Source organism: Eublepharis macularius, chromosome 1 (assembly GCF_028583425.1).
Source record: "Eublepharis macularius isolate TG4126 chromosome 1, MPM_Emac_v1.0, whole genome shotgun sequence".
Lineage (NCBI taxonomy): Eukaryota > Metazoa > Chordata > Lepidosauria > Squamata > Eublepharidae > Eublepharis > Eublepharis macularius.
The window spans coordinates 28,325,618-28,347,452 of NC_072790.1; the positions used below are offsets into that span (position 1 = coordinate 28,325,618).

The window sequence follows — 21,835 nt, forward strand, 5'->3', positions numbered from 1 at the left end:
TTCCCACGAAAACCCTATGGGGTCACCATAAGTTGGCTGCAACTTGACAGCATTTTACACACACACAAGGACAGTACGAACAAGAAAGCACTCAAGGACAGCCTCTGCGCAAGACATTGGCTTGCGTCATACCGCTCCATTCCACCAAGCCTTCACCTGGCCCAGGAGGGACTTCCTCTGACATAAAAACCTCTAGGAGGAGACAAGCCAATTCAAAGATTGATCCATGGAAGACTTCAAGCCTACCTAGGCTCTTCAAACAAATATTGAATATCCAAACACAGCAATTTGTATCAACCAATATTGACTGTCCATGAAAAAAAAAATCATTGGCTTGACTTACCACACGTGTAGATAACATTGAGGTGTTTGCGGATGCCTGGGTAACACGGGTCTCCAAACTCGGACGTGCTGGCATACACACTACAGCTCCGTTTGCCATGGCAGCGCCTCGTCATAAGCTGAAGAGCTGTGTCAGACTGGCACTCTATGAGGAGGAAAGGAAATTGCTAGTTGCATAGGAATGTTGCAAAACTTGAAAGGAATCTTGCCAAGAAACAAGTAATGCCAGGGCTTTTTTTTCAGCTGGAACGTGGTGGATCGGAGTTCCGGCACGTCTTGAAAATGGTCACATGGCTGGTGGCCCCGCCCCCCTGATCTCCAGACAGAGGGGAGTTTAGATTGCCCTCGCAGAGGGCAATCTAAACTCCCCTCTGTCTGGAGATCGGGGGGCGGGGCCACCAGCCATGTGACCATTTTCTCCGAGGACAACCCACTGAGTTCCACCACCTCTTTTCCCTGAAAAAAAGCACTGAATAAAACTATTCATAGAAATTCCCTGCAAATTGTAAAGATTGTTTTACACAAAACTGATAAACCCAATGCAATTGTTAATGAACATGCCTTTCTCACATGAGTGATGCAGGATAGCAGGTCCAGCCACATAAATTCTTGTTTGTGAAAATTCTCGTGGGTGTAAAATTTCACTTTGGTGCCTGTGCATGTGTTTGAAGACTGCGGCATGCCACAGGTCCCGAACATACCCAAGCATGCCTGGCACATTTCTTTTTCCATGACATGGTACATTATCTCAGTGATTCTCAAAGCGTGGCTTGGGACTCAAAGTGGGTCGTATTCTCTAGCAGGTAGGCTGCAAAGCCAAGAGGGATAAGGTGGAATGGGGTGATCTGGGAGGAAGCACTGAAAGGTTCATAAGGATGTTTGGGTCTGCTTCTATATGAGACAGTGATCAGCAGTGTGGGGTGCTATGGTACCCACCAGTGCGATTCTAGGCACCTACTGGCTTCTTGAGCCTTAGGAATCCGGGAAGCTTCAAACTCCCCCCTCTCAGCTGACTGACTAGTAAAGCGCTTGTTCTAAGCAGATGCGCTACAACTGTGCACCTTCAGCTTGACCGTGCACAGTTTTTTCGTATGGCTCTTGGTTGGCAGGATCTCCTAGTTGTCAGAAAGGGACCAAACCTTCCCCCTTCTTTGGAAATCGAAACCAAAGAGTGGCTTTTCCCCAAAGCAAAAAACGGATCCCAAATTTGTTCTACGTCTTCAATGTAGGAAGTGCTCCACAAGAGCCCCAAAAGTATGGTCTTTGGATCTGCAACAATCTCCCATTCAGAAGCAGCTGCCTTAGTCCTAAGAGGACCCTTGGCAGGCCCAGTGCGTCCATGGAGGCGGTGCCAGCAGCCGCCTGCCTCGAGTGCTGAACTCTGAAGGAGGTGCCGTGCCGGCCCCCAATGACCCCCCCACAACCTGGAAGTGGGCCACATCCCTGCTTGCCTCTCCACCCCTCCGCCGCTGCTACCTGCCTTGGCCCAGCTCCCAGCGAGCCGGGCACCCAGGCAGTGTGGCAGCGAACAGGGAAGTGGGCCACCTCCCTGCCCCTTCGCCGCTGCCGCCCACCTCAGGTGAGGGGGACGCTCCTGTGCGATGACATCGTAAGTGATGTCCTTGTGCAGGGCCGGGGCGCGCACACGCTTTGCGCATGCGCACAGGGCAAGGGTCTCAAGTAGGTATCTCGCCTCAGGCGCCAGAAACCCTGACACTGACCCTGACCCTTGGCTTAGAACTTCCCAGTATTTGTCAGAACCTGCCAGCGTTTTATGATTTGTTGCACCACAGGGCAGCCATTTTGCGATTGGTACCGCCACCTTGGCAGTCATTTATGGTGGCACCCACTACTTTCTCTCAAAATTCTCATGGCACCTGTCCGAGGCCCGGCCCGGAGGCCTCGGACTCGCCGCAATGGCCCCCCCTGCCCCCGCAGCAACGCCCACCCGTCCCCCGCAATCCCCCAGCGTCGCTTACCTGGGAGACGGCGGCGCAGGGGAAGATGGCGCGAGGCGCGACGGCCCACGAGGCGGCCCGCCCTTCCCCAAAGCGCCCGCCCGGCCACCCGCCGAGCATGCAGACGGGTGGACGTTCGTCGGCGCAACGCCCCGGCGGCATCGGCGGCGGCCGGCGCCGTAGCCGCAGCGGCAGGGCGCAGGCAACGGGAAGGCCAGGGGCAGGCCGGCCCGGGCCGTGCCGGGCGGCCAGACGCCGGCGCAGGCGCTCTCGGCCAGCCCGGACCCCGCCCCGCGGCAGCAGAGAGGGGGAGGGAAGGAGGCCAACCAGGCCCAGCTCAGCCCTCGGGCAGGAACAGAACAGGCCGAGCGCGGCCAGGAGAGGCCCGGCCCGCCGCCAGTCAGGAGGAGGGAGGGCAGTCGGGCCAGGGAGGCGGGAGGGATCCATGGAGCCCGCCAATGGGCTAGGACTGGGTGGGGCCAGCAGGTATGGCCGCACCTGGCCCAGGTGGTGGGGATGACTGTGGGTGGAGGAGCATGGGAGAGGGGGTGGGGCTGAAATGAGCCAAAGGGTACTTAAGAGGGCTCCCCTGGCAAGCCGGGGAGGAGAGGTGAAGTCAGACTGCCCTGAAATCAAGGTGCAGCTGACCGGGTGGAGCCAATTGCTGTCCGGAGACCCCCGGTACAGACAGGGGCCGCCCTTTCTGAGGCAGCTAGGGGAGGGGACCCGCTCACCCCTGTCCCCACCAAGCCAACCCGTCACCCCAGGACGGACCCGCCGGAGTCAGCCCGCCAGGACCCGCCGTCACCACCACCGGGGGGCGCTGCCGGGCTTGACAGCACCCATCAAGATGCTTCCTGGCAGGCACTTGCTTCTTGAGCCATAGGCTCCAAGCCTCAAGTGAAACTCTTTCCCAACCCTAAAATGAGACCCTTTAAAATAAAACGCCAGGGTCCAAATCCCAGTCTTTCCAAGCCTACTTAAGTTCTATGGTTACTCATTCTACATGGTTCAAATAATGTGACTATTTCAGCAGATATACACAACACAGATTTAGTAATGTGTACCCTTCAAAACTGTAGCACTTAAAACACTCAGCACCCTCTTTAGTTGGGGGGGCAAGATAACATCCCCCAAACCCTAGGGTTGGGATATTTAACAATACACCCAGGCAGCAGAAACAGAAGGGAGAAATAAATGCCAATGCCAGAATGGAACAATAAAAACTCTGAATCCTGCATGACAATCAGTGTCAGAGAAAAAGGAAATCCAGCACACGGTGAGGTCTTGATTCTGAAACCTAAGGCAGTGTTTTGCCTAGCATGCTGCAAGCAACAAAAAAGGAGGAATTCCTAGCGAACCAGAGGCCAAGAATGTTCATACCGAACCCACTGCCCACTTCTTCCCCACATGATCCCTCCGAGAGGCTTCTCCTCAACCAAGTGCGGGGGCTCCGATTGAAACATCTAGAAGGCCATTATTGTGCCAAACACCAAGCAAAATTAACTAAAGTGTAAGCCCCGTTCAGAATTACACGGTGAAATTCCAAGCCTTCTTTAAATTGTTCCCCTCTCTAGGATGGCCAGTGTCCCGGCATTCGCTACACAGCGCTCTTGAATACCTGCTTGTCAAAAGAACACAGCCAGCTCAGTAGGGGTGTGGAGAATTGGCCCTGTCCTTTTCATTACTCATTCAAGGAATCCTTCACATGCCCTGTGGAAAGCATGGCCCCTTTGAGGTTAAGCCACACATGAAAAGCTCAGCTGTAACAAGTTGTTATCTTGATGTTGCAGCAATAATATATGGCAGGCCCCTTCTTCAATCTTCATATTCTCCACACCACCACCACCATCCTGACAGGACAGTAGCTAATCACCCTGTATTTGTGGTTTATGAATATGGTAGTCCCTACATAACAGCGCAGCAGGAATTGGGCAGCAAACGCTAATGGAGATTTTCACCAAATGAAGAACTCCCTCTGTTCTTGGCCCTTGGCCCTTGGCCCTGTCAAAGAATTCTAAGCATCTAGGACATTACTTATATTCGATGTATTGTCGTGACACTGAGAGATCTCTATCTTTTGGTGCTACACCTCTGAAGATGCCAGCCACAGCTGCTGGCGAAACGTCAGGAACTACAATTTAATTTTAATTTAATTTAATTTAATTTATTATATTTATATTCCGCCCTCCCCGCTTTCGCAGGCTCAGGGCGGATAACAAATTCAAACATGTTTAAAAACATTTAAAAACATTAAATAATACATTTAAAAACATTTAAAAACATTAAATATAACAATTCATGCTGCATAGTGGTTCATACATGCCTCTGTGTTTGCATAGGGGTGATGGTTTAACCCCCCCTTCACGGGGGGGGCAGGCACTGCCCGGTGTTAGCCATATGCCTGGCGGAATAGCTCTGTCTTACAGGCCCGGCGAAATGCAAGCAAATCTTGCCGGGCCCTTGTCTCGCAAGACAGAGCATTCCACCAGGTCGGGGCCAGGACTGAAAAGGCCCTGGCCCTGGTCGACGCCAGGTGGGCCTCCCTAGGGCCAGGGACACTTAAAAGATGTTTTCCGCCAGAGCGGAGAGTCCTCCGGGGCTCATATGGTGAGAGACAGTCCCTCAGATACGTCGGTCCCAGTCCGTGTAGGGCTTTGTAGGTTAACACCAAAACCTTGAACCTGATTCGGTACTCCACTGGCAGCCAATGCAGCTGGCGTAGCACCGGTGTAATATGCTCCCACACCGGTACTCCAGCAATGACCCGCGCTGCTGCATTCTGTACCAGCTGTAACCGCCGGATCAGGCCCATGGGAAGCCCAGCGTAGAGCGCGTTACAGTAATCCAACCTAGAGGTGACCATTGCTTGGACCACTGTAGTCATGTCACGGGGAGACAAATAAGGGGCAAGCTGCCTGGCCTGCCGAAGATAATAAAAGGAAGACCTGGCAACTGCAGTGATCTGGTCCTCCATCTTCAAGGAGGAATCCAGAATCACCCCCAGGCTCCTAACCCTCGGGGCCAGTGTAAGTGCTGCCCCATCAAGTGTAGGAAGCCGAGGTCCCAAAGCCATCTCCCCCCGACCCACATACAGGACCTCTGTCTTCGTGGGATTCAATTTCAGCCGACTTTGTCTCAACCAACCAGCCACAGCCTCAAAAGCACGCTCCAGGGCATCAGGGGCCGATCCAGGCTGGCCGTCCAACAACAGATAAAGCTGGGTGTCATCCGCGTATTGGTGACACCCAAGCCCGAAACTCCGCATCAGCTGGGCGAGGGGGCGCATATAGATATTAAATAATAATGGAGAGAGTATCGCTCCCTGTGGCACACCACAAACCAGTGGCCTACAAGATGACACCCTCTCCCCGAGCGCCACCCTCTGTCCCTGATCATGGAGAAAGGAGACCAGCCACTGCAGTGCTGTCCCCTGAATCCCCACATCGGCAAGGCGGTGGGTCAAGAGCTCATGATCGACCGTATCAAACGCTGCTGACAGATCCAGCAAAATCAGCAGTGTTGATCCGCCCTGATCCAGATGTCTGCGGAGATCGTCTGTGAGGGCGACCAACAATGTCTCGACCCCATGTCCCGGGCGGAAACCAGACTGGAAGGGGTCTAGGGCTGAGGTCTCCTTCAGGAAATTCTGCAGTTGCTTCTCTGCCGCCCGCTCAATCACCTTCCCCAAAAACGGAAGGTTGGAAACTGGTCGGTAATTGAGCAGGTCAGCAGGATCTAATGATGATTTCTTCAGAAGAGGCCGTACCACAGCTTCCTTCAGCGCCTTGGGAAAAACCCCAGAGCTCAAGGACAGGTTTATAATCGCCTCCAAGGAATCCCGAAGCCCGTCAACACTGGCTTTCACCAGCCATGACGGGCACGGGTCCAAGGGGCACGTGGTAGGCCGTACCACAATGCCAAGACCACGGCAATACAGCCCGGAAAACCCACAACAACCATTACTTATATTCTTCCCAAGTTTTCAGTCCAACATGAGAACTGGACATTTATTAGAAACCAGCCTCGGCATTCATCAACAATATAAAATTTTGTAAGCTTGGCCTGCTGGTTTGCAGCCTTAAATTAGTAGCTATTCATTTTAAAATCAAGAATGTGTTGCTGGTCACATTTAAGTATGCAGTGTTCATCTACTCTTCTTTAAAACTCATCACAGATTTGGTGGAACCCGGGTTCAAATCCATGCTTAGTTGTGATGCTTACTGGGTAGCTTTAGGCAAGTCACTCCTTCTTACCCCAAATTACTTCCCAGGAAAGCGGTAAGGGTAATGTGACATAAAATGATATTTGTCCGGGGTCTGGGTCCCAGCCCCCAGACTTGGTAGGAGGGAGCAGTGGGAGGCAACCGGGAGGCAGGGGCCCTACCACCCCAGCCAGCAACCAGGTCCAGAACCTGCCCACTCCAGGGGGAAGAGGCGAAAGGCCCAAGCCTCAGAGGGCTGGGGGGAGCAGGGGGAGACCAGCCAGTCCCACCCTCCAGGGGGAAGAGAGGGGGCTAAGCAGGACAGAGGCACAGGGCCAAGGCAGGGGGAACAGGGACCCAGCAACAGCCCAGACAGAGCCCGTACCTGCCAAGGACGAGAAGCAGCCACTGCAGCCCAGAGCCACACCCTGGCTGGAGGACAGCAGCCTGGCTCAGGAGGTGCTAGGAGCCAAGCCCCTTCAGGTGGGGCTGCCACAGGCATTCTGGGGGAGGAGATGGGTGGCCCCGCCCGGCATCAATGAGCAAGCAGCCCAGAGGCTGGCCAGGGCAGCTCCTCGCAAGCAAGGCCAGGCATGCTCAGCAGTACAGAAGCCGGCTGGGGCAGCTCCTTGTGAGCAAGGCCAGGCATGCTCAGCAGCACAGAAGCCGGCTGAGGAAGCTCCTCGTGAGCAAGGCCAAGGAGACCTCAGCTGGGGATGGCTCGCATTCAACCCCACCCTGCCAGCAAGGCAAGGAAGCCAAGGAGGGATTAGTGGTAGGAGGGAAACACCTGAGGGAAGGCACAGCTGGGCCAAATCAGGAGAGGGAACAAGCCTAGAAGGAGGGCGGGGCGGGGAAAGGAAACCCTATATAAGGTGGCTAGGAAGAGCTCTGAGGTGTTGGGTGTGAGTAAGGAGTGATGATGTGGAGTGAGAGCAGTGCAATGCAAGAGTGGAGGCTTGGAGGAGAGTTCTGGAAGGAGGAGACAATGGAGGATGCAGAGGGTAAGCAGGCCAGGTTGAGCAGGCCAGCGAGTGGACTGAGAGGGAGTCTGGGTGATGTATACCGCCCCTCCTTCCACAGAGCAGGGTCCTGCAGTATCCCTGGTGCCCCTCTGATGCCAGGGCCGGCCCAGCTGGGGCTCCGCCCAGCGGCGGCAGCGACAAGCCCTGACAATATTATTTAGGTTGAGTCCTCAAAATAGGGTAAGAAAGAACATAGGTAGTTCTAGGAATTGCCAGAATTTCTATGATAAAACCATAGAATTTCTGGTGATTCCTAGAGCTACCCGAAGTCACTTCCAGTTTTTACTGAAAGAGACATGACACTGCACACGATGTTATGGGGTTTTAAAAATTTTGGTCCTGGTGCCACTCTGAGCATCAGGCAACAGAAGCATAGGGATTCTGCCCCCATTGGGGGAATGGGATCTCCGATTGGGGAGGAGGAAGGAAATCAAGAAAGACCTTAGGAAAAAGCAAAGCCTTTACTCGGGGATAAAACAGGCTTTTGTCAACTGTCTACTTATCTTACCTCAGACAGCAGAACATGTCAAGCAGGGATTACCCAGGGCCCAGACCATGTTGGGTTGTAATAATTATCATTTTGGATTGTGCCTCAAAGCAGGCAATGGTTTCAAACCGGGAAGAGATGATTGCTAAAACTTAAATGGGCCAATAATTTTGCTGGTATGTTTCGCTACCCATAGAAACTTTCAACTGTCTTCAAGAAGTAGCTCCATGGAGAGTATTTTACAGTTGTCTAACCTGGATGTGGTAAGTGTTATGATAAAGAGATGCAGGATACCTTGAGTAACACTCAGGGAGGCCCTGGTCTCAGAGAAAACATTCTTTCCTGGGAACAAAGCAATCAATTTCTCAGACTGCAGACTGAGAGGAGATGAATTTCTGGGTTGGGCTGTACCAGTTTTAGGATGTACACCTTAATTGGGTTGGATAAAACATGGGGATTCACTTCCAGTTCCATTATAAGGTCATGAATCCCTCACAGCCGGGAAAGGAAAAGTTAAACATCTGGACACTTTGTCAGAAGCATGTAAGCCAGGGTCTGGGGGACAGATAACAATGAAGTCCGTCTTGACCAGGCTCTGTTTTTCCAGGTTCCAGCAAGCTTGTGTCCATTCCAGGGAAGGCCAAGATAACACTAGTGACTGTACAACTTAGTTAGCCTCATATGTTTTATTTTCTTTCCTTAGTTCTGTAGCCCCCTGTCGTGTTTTGATATAGTTCATGAATGTCCTTGTTTTCTTATAACTTAAAAGTGTATTTTGGTAAATACTGGTCTCAGACAGTGCTCGAAGATCTCACCCGGGGTGCCTGACCGCTCAATAGACCAGAAACTCTTGACTGTGCTACAGACCACGAGTGCCCAACCTTTTTGAGCCTGCAAACGCCTTTGGAATTCTGACACAGCGTAGTGGGCAGGACTGCTGCTAAACGGCTGCTGCAGATTACCTTCAGTGATGCGGTGAAGATCCTGGTGCTGTGGTGGCACCAGCAACGTTGTTAAAAATCTGCACAGCCAATCAGATCTCCAACAGCCAATGAGAATCCTTGCTGAGCAAGAACTCGTACCCAGCCCCACCCACTTTCTAAAAACACTTGGAGGATGCCAGGAAAGCAGTTTGTGGTAGCCTTGTTGGGGACTCTTGCTACTGACAGCTGGCTAGGAAGGAGAGAGAGTGATAGGCAGTATGCACACACACACACACACAGCCCCTATCTGTGCCTCAAGAATAAGGAATGGCAGAGCTTAGGTAGTGGAAGGAGAGTGAGAAGGAAGGGCTGGGGGAGGAAGCAGCCCACACACGCAGATTCCCCTCTATGTCTTGGGTGAAGACAGAGGGAAGGAAGGTGAGGAGGGGGACAGAACATAGCTAACTGGAGCCAAATCAACCCTCTCATGGAACGGCCAAAACTATAATAATACAATAACATTCGATTTATATACCACCTTTCAGGACAACTTGATACCCACTCAGAGCAGTTTACAAAGTATGTTATTACATACATGTATTATTACATATATTAAAGACTAGTGTAACCATTGGCCAAAGACACCTGGAGCCACAGAGGAGACCTGAGCCTCCAATTCAGAGGTATGGCTCAAACAGTTCTCCAAATTCTGTTAAGAGAAGAGCAACACCCCCCAAAACCCCAAACAGGCTGACTCCTCAATCTTTCTTTCCTTCTGCTCTGTTAACTATACATAAACTGACAAAGATGAATTAAGACTCTCACAAATTACCACATAAAGGGAGCTTTGGCACATAAAGGGCTGGTTTCAAAGACATTTCTTCCTACTTTGTGTAGGGCTTTTCCCAGATTCTCCAATTTTGAGGTCACAGAGGTATACAAAGATACCTAATGTACATAATATCCATGTATTCCAAGGGGGGCAGTGGAGAAAGACACTGAAAACTACAAATTCCCCTGAAACTGGGTGTAGAAAGGAGCTACCCATTTCGTTCCCAAAGTATTGCAATACTTGAAGATTTTTTTCATCTGTTTGCCATTACTGAGTATGAGTATTTTGTAGGGATTCATCATGGAGTGCCAAACCTGCTCTTTCATGTTCCATGCATCGGAGGGCATCAGTGTCCATCAAAGACTCTTGTTGCAAAAGAATGCTCGTCATCATCAGACATCATAAAACCTCCCATTTTTTTGTAAAAAGTAAAGCACTTCTAACTATTCATGTCTACTTTTTCATGTCTACTCCTTTAGTGGTTAGAAGTTCCAAGCAGTGATTGAATCTCCAGCAGAGCAAATATTGGCATTCATTTTTGTTCTCTTGTAAAACGAACAAAAGCTTCATTATTCTTTTCTGTGCCTAGCTGTAAGTTTCATCTGCCCTACATATTTTTTGCTTAATGTAATCAAGGCCTTCTACACAACAGATGATGATAAAAAGAGCAGACAGCATAACTGTAACTGAAGGTCTCAAAAAGGAGCAACACTGCATAAATAGACATTTTCCAAAAGCAGGCATAATGAAGCCCCATTAATCAAAATTGACTACGGGATGACTCATCATTGCCCGCTTGGTAATGGGCAGTGCTGGCAAACAGCATTCTGCATCCAGGGGCAGAAAGTATCCATAACTAGACATGGGCACGAACCGCATTACGAACGCAAAAAACCCATGAACCGCCCGATCGTCCATTTGCGATTCAGCAGTTCGTGAACGTCTAAGTCCAACAAACCAGCGTTCGTAAGAAGCCCGGTTCGTTGTGTACGTCAGCGGTTCGTGAAGCCAGACAGTCAGGCATCATCAATAAATTCCCTTGGAAACGGAGCCGGGGGAATGCCTGAACCCTGTCTGCACTCCTTCTGTCGCCCTGGAAACCCGAATGAAAGCCCAGCTTACCTTGATTGGCAGGTCTTCCTTCCAACCATGGAGCTACAAAGTGGTTACAACTTGAGAGAAGACACCCAGGGGAGGAAGGGGGGAGGGGTGGTCTGTAGCCATGGGCGCTCCAATCTCATCCCTGCAAGCCCTGATAGGCAGCTCTGACGGCCAACCACAGACCTCCTGTGTTGGTCTATGGGGCCTGTGCTTATAAATAGCAGTGGGCTCCCAGGCTGGGTTTCACTTTCAGTGAGCAGTGGAGTGCCCAGCACACCTACAGAACAGAGCGCCTCCCCATGCCCGCCAGGCCTGGCGGCCACCGTCAACACCCACCTTCCGGCCTGCGCCGGGAATAAACATGCGCTCCTCTGAGGCCTGGCGGGCAGGCACATGTGGGGTGCCGGCGGCGAGTGGCCAGACCCCCCACCCCGAGAGGAGGTGGCACACCACCACCTCCCCATGCCCACCAGGCCCAGCGGCTGCCATCAGCACCCACCTTCCGGCCTGCGCCGGGAATAAACATGCGCTCCTGTGAGGCCTGGCAGGCGGGCACATAGGGGGTGCCACCAGCAAGTGGCCATACCCCTGCCCCCTAGAGGAGAGGCAGCCCGCCTTTGAGTACACCCCTTGTACACTGAGCCAACATCAACCAGCAGCGCTAACTGTATCAAGTGGGAGTTTCCTGGGGGCCTCGGATTGGAGAGGGTATAACTCCAAGATCCCTATTTAAATCTTGACCAAACTTGGCTGCTGGCTGGAGGAGAGCTTGCTAAACACTCCCTGGGAATATGGGCTCTCTAAGTCCAACGGGGGCCGTTCTAACGCCCACAAATCACAAACCTCAAACCAGTTTGGCAACAGGAAAAGTTCATTGTGGTTCGCAACTTTGGGTTCATCAGTGGCACTGAACCACGAACCGCTGGTTTGTTAAATTTTTTTGGTTCATGCCCATGTCTATCCATAACTCTATCATTTCAAGGAAGTATAAATGTTGCAGCCAGTCCTGATGCGTTTGGGCAGGACATAATAGAAATTGTAATAGAACACATCCATGTCTTCACATAGTTGCATGCTAAGAGTTGTAAAAAGATGTTATATAGTACAGGTCAGCGACTTTCAACCTGCTGATTTCTGCAGCAATTTCTCATTTCAACCATATTGGTAGTTTTGCCAACGTCAAGCAGATAGGGGATTGTCTAAAGACTTCGCGTTTTGTATCCATTATTGTTCGCTGATCCTTGACACTGTGCACACGTGCATGAGATTTTATGAGTGCAGCCCAGCCTTTTGGCCTCAAAGATCCCTTATTAGGAACTTCCACCACCTAGAAATTTTAATATATATATATATATATATATATATATATATATATATATATATATATATATATATATATATATTTTAATAAAATTTTATTGGTGAGTGGAAAAAAGAAAAGAATTTTCAAATTTAACACATATAATCTCATTTCCCCCCTCTATCCCCCACCCTTTTCCTCCCCCCTCCCTATTGACTTCCAACAGCTTTCCAACCCTTAACCCTTCTTATTGCTTAAATCTATTTCATTTACCTTTTCCTACCCTCTATAAATCATAATATCTCTTACTCTAAGCACATTCTAATTCTTTTACATAGACTCTATCAAGCGTACTATCCATATGATATATATCATGTCAATAAAGCATAACCATATAGCCTAGTATATAGCAAGGATCACAGTATCTCTTACTTTAAACATGTTCTATTTCTTTTAAACATATACTCCGTCAAATATACTATCAATGTAGTATATATTATAAAACATATATTGTATGCTATGCCACCAATGTAACACAGCACACAACATAGTATAACACAACAACCTGATATTGTATTAAATCTGATCCATTAACCCATCGTTTTATATTGTATATAACATACCTATAATATATAGCAGTAATAATATACATATATAGTAATAATGTATCTATTTAACCATTCTCATTATCCCATATATTCTATGTAAAGTTCCCCTAAATATTATGCTGGCTTAGATTGTAATTACGTTCCCCCTAAATGGTCAGATCCCTTCTCTCTCCCCTTTCCAACATTATTCTTTAAAAATTCTCAAACTGCCACAGTTCTCCTTTTACATCCCACTTTTTTTCCAAAAATTGTTTCAATTTCCCCCAATCAACAATATATTGCCCTAGGTCAAGATCTTTGAGTTTCCTTGTCATTTTGTCCATTTCCGCCATGTACAGCAATTTATAAATCCAGTCTTCTACAGTTGGTATTTCTTGTGTCTTCCATTTCTGTGCATACAAAAGTCTTGCCGCTGCAGTCATGTAAAATAACAATGTTTTATGCTGCATTGGAACAGTTTCCATTCCCAAGTTCAGTAGCAACAATTCTGGGTTCTTATTTATTTGTATTTGTAAAATCTCATTAATTACTTTGATTATTTCTCCCCAGTACTGCTTAGCTACTTCACATGTCCACCACATATAATATAGTGATCCTTCATGTTTTTTGCATTTCCAGCATTTGTCTGACATATTAGTATTTCCTAGCGCGATTTTCTTTGGTGTTAAATACCATCTGTAAATCATTTTGTACACAGTCTCTTTAATGTTCGTACAAGTTGAAATCTTCACTGTGTTTTTCCATAGGTACTCCCATGCCTCCATTGTTATTTCCTTATGAAAGTTTATTGCCCACTTCCCCATCTGGACTTTTACTGTTTCATCTGCCGTAAACCATTTTAGAAGTAATTTCTAGATCTTAGATATTGCCTTCTTGCCTTCTTGTAGTATCACTTCCTGTAGTTCCGAATTTTCCAATCTTATACCTCCTCTCAGGCAGTCCACATTATAAAGATCTCTGATCTGTCTATACTGAAACCATCCATAACAAGGAGACAATTCTTCTTCTGTCTTTATTCTCAGCTTTAAATATTGTATTTGTGTGATCTCCTTGTATGTTAAGCATTGCTGTTCATTATCCACAGTTCTCGGATCTATTACTTCGTGCGGAACCACCCATGAAGGAATTCCATCTTCCATATACACCTTGTATTTCTTCCAGACCGTGAAGAGGCTTCTCCGAATATAGTGATGCAAAAACATAGAGTCCGCTTTTACTTTATCATACCACATGTATGCATGCCATCCAAATATTTTTTTGTGTCCCTCCAGGGCCAGCAACTTGCGGTTTTTTAACATTATCCAATCTTTCAGCCATACAAGACATACTGCCTCATGATACAGTCTTATGTTGGGCAGTTGCAGGCCCTTTTCGAGGGAAAACTCCCATTTCTGGATACCTTGGTCATCCACAAAGCAAACTTTCAGTTAGGTCACAAGGTCTACAGGAAACCAACTCACACTGATCGGTACTTACACAAAAACTCCAATCACCACCCCCGACAGAAAAGAGGCATAATGAAAACATTAGTGGATCGCGCAAGACGGATATGTGAGCCGCACTTTCTCAATGAGGAAATTAATCATCTAAACCACGCACTTCAGGCAAATGGCTACTCCAGAAATGAAAACCGAAGAGCAATCAAACCCAGGATGAATCAAACAACCAAGGAAAAACAGTCTCCTACAGGAAAAGTGTTTTTGCCATATATCAAAGGAATTACTGATCAGATGGGAAAGCTTATGAAAAAGCATAACCTTCAAGCAGTATTCAGACCCACCCGAAAAATACAACAGATGCTACGATCAGCAAAAGACAGTAGAGACCCCCTCACCTCTGCAGGAGTATACCGTATACCCTGCAGCTGTGGACAAGTTTACATCGGGACCACAAAGCGTAGCATCCAGACAAGAATAAAAGAACATGAAAGACACTGCAGACTTGGACAACCTGAAAAATCAGCAGTGGCTGAACATAGCCTAACTCAAACAGGGCACAGTATCTTATTCCAGGACACCAAAATACTGGACAACACTTCCAACTACTTTGTCAGACTGCACAGGGAAGCCATTGAAATTCACAAGCATAAGCAAAACTTCAGCAGGAAAGAAGAAACCTTAAGAATGAATAGAGCATGGTTTCCAGTTCTGAAAAACACCAGGCTAACTAAACACTCTATACTCGACAATAGCCCTGCAGAGAAGATTAGCACATCAAGCACCAATCCATATGCAAAAGAACCTCCTCAGGATACAGTGAAGCCTCCCGCCATTAGCATTCCACACCCTGGGAAACTCTTACAGGATGACTCAGCTCAACCCCACCCCTCCTGAGTAGATACAAATTACCTGCCAACATCTTTTCCACACTGTGACACTAAGAGATCTCTGTCTTTTGGTGTTACACCTCTGAAGATGCCAGCCACAGCTGCTGGCGAAACGTCAGGAACTACAATGCCAAGACCACGGCAATACAGCCCAGAAAACCCACAACAACCAACACAGTATCCATACACTCTCCCCCAACATCACATGTCAAATATATTTCCTATTAGCAGACTCATTTTAAGACTGTTGCAAAGCCCGGGTGGAGTGAGGGGATAGAAGGTTTATTTGTGGGGGGACCCCTTCCTTCTCACTTACACCTCAGGTATTTCATCATTGCTGCTTCTTGAAATCGTTTTTAACTTCTTCTGGCCTCTTTCCAGTTCCCAATTGGCCCCTTTTACACTGGCATGACCAGGTTTTACCACCTTGACAGGCTGTCCACTCATGCAATGAACATAATGCCCTGATCTGGATAGCTTAAGAGAGCCTGATCTTGTCAGATCTCAGAAGCTAAGCAGGGTCCTCTTGGTTAGTAATTGGATGGGAGACCGCTAATGAAGATCAGGGTTGCAGAGGCAGGCAATGGTAAACCACCTCTGTTAGCCTTTTGCCTTGAAAACCCCACCAGGTCATAGGTCAACTATGACTTGAGGGCAGGATTTCATTTTTCAATGTTAATAATATCTCTCAGAGAGATTATACACTACAGTTATGGCAGAAGTAGGACCTGCAAGGATTACAGAGCTTGGTTTATTTCCAACTCTATGCATAGCCTGTCTTTTAAACACAAAGCAGGGGTTACCCTGGAATCTCTAGAGCTGCATGACCCCTAATCTCTCCCATTATGAGCAGAAGGCCAAACTGCCCGGATGCAAAAAAACAGCGTTTTGACTTAACTCTCGGTCACCCTCATTCCCTCCCTCTCTGACATAGAAAAATGCCTGTGGCTTCTTTGGCTGGTGAGTCAAATCTCTCATGCCATCCCAAGGTGACTTTTTTAAAATAAAACACTCTGCTCAGTGCTCTACACAGGCCTGGTTTCTTCCCAAGCGTGAACAGCTGAGCTTGGGCTCCATCGTGTGACTTCCCTCTGACACCAGATTCCAGGCTGCCCTTCGCATGCATGCTACCCACAGAACTATTGAGCGCTATTGGTTCCCAGGCTCATTCTTACCTATCGCAGGAATCCCTAAATTGTGGTAGGGACATTCCAGACTACCTCCGTGGTTTCTTCCAAAAACCGCGGAGTAAATCGCAATCACCGTGCTTCGTTTGCAGCTCAGCCTCAGTTTATCATCTTCGCAGGCGACTTTGCTCTTATACTCATCTGAAAAGAAACAAAAGCATTCTATTTCAGTTTAACTGATACAGACCTCAGCTTTCAAGTCAGTGGAAGAACTGTGGACATCCCATCGTGCCCGACGGGGCAAAGGTGTTAGAATTCATTAGGGAAGACGGTTTCAGGTGGGTAGCTGTTCCGGTTCACAGTAGAAAAGCAAGATTTGGGTCCAGTAGACCAAACAGATTCCTAGGCTGTACGTTTTCAAGAGTCAAAGCTCCCTTTGACTCATACCCTAGAAATCTAGTTAGTCTTTATGGTATATTTATTGTGTATATGTATGTATGTAGTGGAACAGTCTGCTCCTTCCCTAATATCTGTGTGATTTAGTTTGGTCCTATTGGTTGGAGCTCTTATTTCAGTTTCCAGTTTTGTGCGTTAGCTTAAGTTGTTGGTTGTCGGAGTTGCCACCTTGCAAATAAACGGCTGGTGTTCTGAGCCCGCTTGTCTCTGCTGAATGGACCTGAGAACGGGCGCCTGAGCGAGTACTCTAACCTGGGGACCCACAGCTGAAGGGGGACATTACAGTCTTTAAGGGCCTACTGGACCCGAATCTTACTCATTAGGGGAGTTGAAAGCCTTTTGCATAATCAAACTTCAAGCCAGATTTCACTCAATGTTGGGCAATACCACTAGAGACAGGTGGTGCCCTGGACAGTACTGACTGCAGGAAACATCCAGACGGGCTATTCGCAGAAGATTTTAAAGCACTTCTTATTCAGTAGATTAATAAGAATGATGGCTACACATGTGGATGTCCCCTCTGTCAGACTATGGAATCCCTGTTATCTAGAGTTCGTCTCCCCTTCTTCAAGAAGCACAATGTCTTGGTTTCAAAGGGTTTATTGAAAGACTAGGCTCTGACACAAGTATCCATATTCCAAGGCCTAGAAAGGATCTTGGCTGAACACATACATTGTTGAGAATGAGAGAAGAAAACAAAACTGGCAATACATCAAACCCTTCACTCCCAGCCTCCCCCCGCCCCCATCTTCCAGGGCGATGGGAACTTTGCTGTGGGAAGGCTCGGCCCGTCAAGGTCTCTGGCAGTAGAAACAGATAAGAGTATTTTCTCCCACAGATAGCGCGGTCAAAATAACACCTGGACCTGGAGGGAGAAAAGCTAGCAACTACAGATTAAACATGGCGTAACTCTGGCCAAGGAACTGCACAACATATTAGATCCTGACACCCTCCATGGCAAAACCGGTGCTGCAACGTCACTGCAGAAATGTCTGCAACACATCCCGTTCCTGCCTCCTAGCAAACGGTGTAGTTCAGAGGCCACACAAGTACAGAGCCACCTCTAGTTATTTATTGATTTCATTTATGCCTGGCATTTCTCCCCAGTGGGGACCCAAAGCAGTTTCCTTAGTTCTCCTCTCTTCCACTGAATCCTCAAAACAACTCCGCAAGATAGGCTGAGAGAGCGTGTGACTGGCCCAAGGTCACCAAAACATGAATCGTTTGGCCCTGAATCTGTGGCATAGTGATAGCAGGACACGGGGGCGGGGTGCAAGCCTTTAGGGAAACACTGCTCTGCCGCTGATCTTGGCTCCTATGGCAGGACATCAAGAGGCACTAGTACAACCATGACAGTTCTAGGGTGCCCTAAGCTTTGCAGAAGGACTGTCCAATGGAGGGGGGAGATCAAAGCAGTGATCACAACCATCTGGTTACACTATAGAGAATTTTGAAATAATTTCTTTGTCTATGAAATTGGTGGTGCCGATCACAGAATTTGGAATTGCCTTCACCCCACAGCCTCATCCCAACACAGACCTTTCCTTTTAGGATGCAGAATAAACATTGCATCCTTTGAGGGAGGGCTTCCAATCCAGCCCAGGTTAGGTAATTTTTTTTAAAAAACCTCTTTTCTGCTGCAGAGAGATTAAAGGGAGACAGTAGGAAGTTATCACAGGCAAAGGACTGCAGGAACCAGCTTTCCTTCATCCAATGTTGTCCTGGTTAGTGAGTGGGAGGGGTTTGGGTTTTCTGGCAGGGGGTTCTACTCACTCTGAATCAGAGACCTTCAAGATGCAAGGCAGTATTTCCCATCTGTGTTTCCAGAGAGGACTTTTCTGGAAAATGTTTCTATCCCAACTAGAAACTACAGTCTTGGCTGGACTTCATTCTGGACAGACGTCTACTCCATTGCAACTTTTCCAGAGTAGTTGACTGAAGGAGCTTTTGCTCTTTAGTGTCTGATTCCGCACACGTTGGATAATGCACTTTCAATGTACTTTAGCAATCGTTTGGAAGTGGATTTTTTGTTTCGCACACGAAAAATTCAGTTCCAAATGATCTCTAAAGAGGATTGGAAGTGCATTATCCAACGTGTGCAGAATCAGCCAGTGTTTACAGTAATGTCTTGAGTTACTTCATATATTATGAGACCATAAATGGCATGAGACCATAAATATATGATTAATATGTATTACAATTCAGGTAAGTATACTAATCTGTCTACAAATTTAAACACAACAGCTAATGTTGCTTTAGCAGCCTGAATAGTCCAGAGACTAGTCAAAGCTCATGAGAGCTTGGAAGCTAAGCCAGGGTTAGACCTGATTAGTTCTTGGAGGGGAGACAACTAAGGAAAACTAGGATTGCTGCACAGAAGAAGGCCATAGAAAACCACCTCAGTTTATCTTTTTCCTTGAAAACCTGTTGAGGGGACGCCATAAGAAAGTTGTGACATCATGACAGTTTTATCATCCTCATCATCATCTCAATACTAAGGAAATTTACATTGCAATCCTAAACAGAGTTACCCCCTTCTAAGCACATTGAAGTCAATGGACTTAGAAGGGCATAACTCTGCTTAGAATTGCACTGTTAGAATGTTCTTGCCTTCCTTCTTTAAACCATGACTAGTTTTCTTTGTTTAGACGTCAAGTTATATATCAACTGCATTTCCGCTTACGGCCCGCCTGAAATTTGCTGGAGCAGCCCATTCTTTCATATTTCACATAGGAGAGTCTTGTGGCCTGATCATATGCAATATTAAAAGGCAGCAGATCTTTAGTATAAGCTAATTTTAAAAATTAACACATTGAATATATTTTTCTATTGGTAATCCTTTCTGCGGCTGCAGTGAGGGTTTTTTTGGCCACATCCACCACATATGGAAGTTATTATCCTTTTGAAATTTCCAGCATCTTGGATCACATACTATTACTTTATAAACCACCACTGGTGTGATATATTAACTACAGACAATTTAGAACAATTGTCTCCCAAATTAGCACATAATTCAAAAAGTTACAACACTTCCAGCCCTATCCCATATTTCAAATGGCGCAGGTTTCCTTGTCTCCTGCCCCCAACTGATCATGTATCTTTTTGTTTTGTTCTTCCTGAAAATGACATTTCTCTTAAGGTTTTATGAATCCAATAAGATATTTCCTCCCCAGATGTATACTCTTTTTTTTTTCAAATGCCATACAGTTCAGTTCAGCAACCTTTATTGGCATTACATCCATGTAAACAAATGCCATACCATCTCTTAAAGCATAATCTTCATTCAACTATCTACAAATAATAACAACAATACAATAACATTGTGCTATAGACTGCTCTTCGGGACAACTTAACGCCATACTCAGAGTGTTTAGTCAATGTTATTATTATCCCCACAAACAGACACCTTATGAGGTAGGTAGGATTGAGAGAGCTCTAAGAGAGCTGTGACCGACCCAAAGTCACTCAGCCAGCTTCAAGTGGAGGAGTGGGAAATCAAACACGGCTCTCCAGATTAGAGTCCTGCTGCTCTTAACCACTACACTACACTGAAAATATTCTTATACAGTCCCATCATCAGGAGTAGACCAGGAAGCGAAAACAGCCCTAGAACAAGCCCAGCTGAGTGGCCCCATGTGTTGCTTGCTATAAGCCACTTCCTTCAAGACCCTTCAACTCAGTGGGGCCACCAAAGGACATCAGCTTATCTACTGCATTCCCCTCCAAACTGGCAGCAGTGCAATTGTTCGTTGACAAAAATTGTCATTGGTTGATCTGAGCCAGGTGGCCCCTGAGGCATTAGCAAAAGTTGCTGGGGTTTACTCTGTTTGCTCCTGCCCACCAGTGACCCCCAAGGGCAATGCCCCCCTGGCAAATTTCCTTGTAAGTTAAGTTGCCAGTCCACCCCTGCATAGGACAGAAAAGGTTGGTTGCAGCTCTCTATGTTTTGTGCTGGTCATATAATTTTTCATGTCAGTTTGGAATAGTGGTTAAGAGCACGGGACTCTAATCTGGAGAACCAAGTTTGATTCCCCACTCTTCTGTCTGAAGCTAGCTGGGTGACCTTGAGTGAGTCACAGCTCTCTCAGAGCTCTCTCAGCCCCATCCACTCATAGGGTATTTGTTGTGGGGATAAAAAAAACATACTTTGCAAACCACTCTGAGCGGTCGTTAAGTTGTCCTGATGGGCAGCATATAAATTGAATGTTGTTGTTATTGTTATTGTCAGGGTCTGTCATGGGCACCACTATGCTGGTTCTGGGGGCCCGTCAGGGACAGTGCAGGTTCTCGCTCTGTGGAAGGAGGGGGGATATACATCACCCTCCCTCGCTCCCTCTCAGTCCACTCGCAGGCCTGCTCAACCTGACAGAGTCCCAGCTGCCTCCCTTTACTTCTCGGCTTCCAAAGCCTCCACCCTCCTTGCCTCCTCCAGGCTCACTCTTCCTCCGTCCAGCTTCTCTCTCACTCTCCTAAACTCCTCCACAACCCACCATAAGCTCCCTACTGAGCCTGCCTTTTAGGACTTCCCCCAATTCTCCCCTCCCTTCCTTCCTGGCTCTCTTCCAATCCTGGGCCGCTTCCCGGCCCTGGGTGGATCACCTGTGATGCCCTCCAGCTGGGTAGGCCCTCAAGTTTCCCTCTCTCCTCCCTGCCTCTCCTTGCTCTGTTATTCTCTCCAGTCGGGCGGAGTTAGATGGAGCCCAGCTGGAGATGCCCTTAGATGTTCCGCCTCTCATTCCTCCCAGCTCTCCTATCCTTTCCTGCAGGCTGGGGCTGGCAGGGCCTTTCCAGGCAATGCGGCAGGGCCGCTTCTGCCTCTGCTCATGAGGAGCCGCCCTGGCCTCCTGGGTCCTGGCTGGTTCCTTGGAGTGGGGCGTCACGGCTGGCTCCCCCTCTGGCATGGGCAGGGGCTTCTGGCCCCTCTGTCTTGGTATCGGTGTCCTAGGTAGGTGTACGTGCCTCTCGCCCCCCGTTCTGTCCTCCTGGCAAGTCCGGGGGCTGAGCCTCGGACCCCAGAAAGTTATAGCATACTTCGTAAACCGCTCTGAGTGTGCATTAAGTTGTCTTGAACGGAGGCATATAAATCAAATGTTGTTATTCATAGATACATACATTATAGTTCTTTCTATAATTTGAAAGCTTCTAG

At 47.9% G+C, this 21,835-nt stretch overlaps 1 protein-coding gene across 1 annotated transcript in view; it reads right to left on the reverse strand.

The window, feature by feature from the left end:
- Window positions 1-21,835, reverse strand: part of LOC129323971 (protein eva-1 homolog C-like) — a 166,919-nt gene that overhangs the window by 126,367 nt on the left and 18,717 nt on the right. The window contains exons 4-5 of the mRNA XM_054970858.1: window positions 16,282-16,434; window positions 344-487 (exon numbers count right to left, since the gene is read on the reverse strand). Of these exons, the coding sequence (XP_054826833.1) occupies window positions 344-487; window positions 16,282-16,434 (297 nt within the window). The remainder of the gene's footprint in view (window positions 1-343; window positions 488-16,281; window positions 16,435-21,835) is intronic.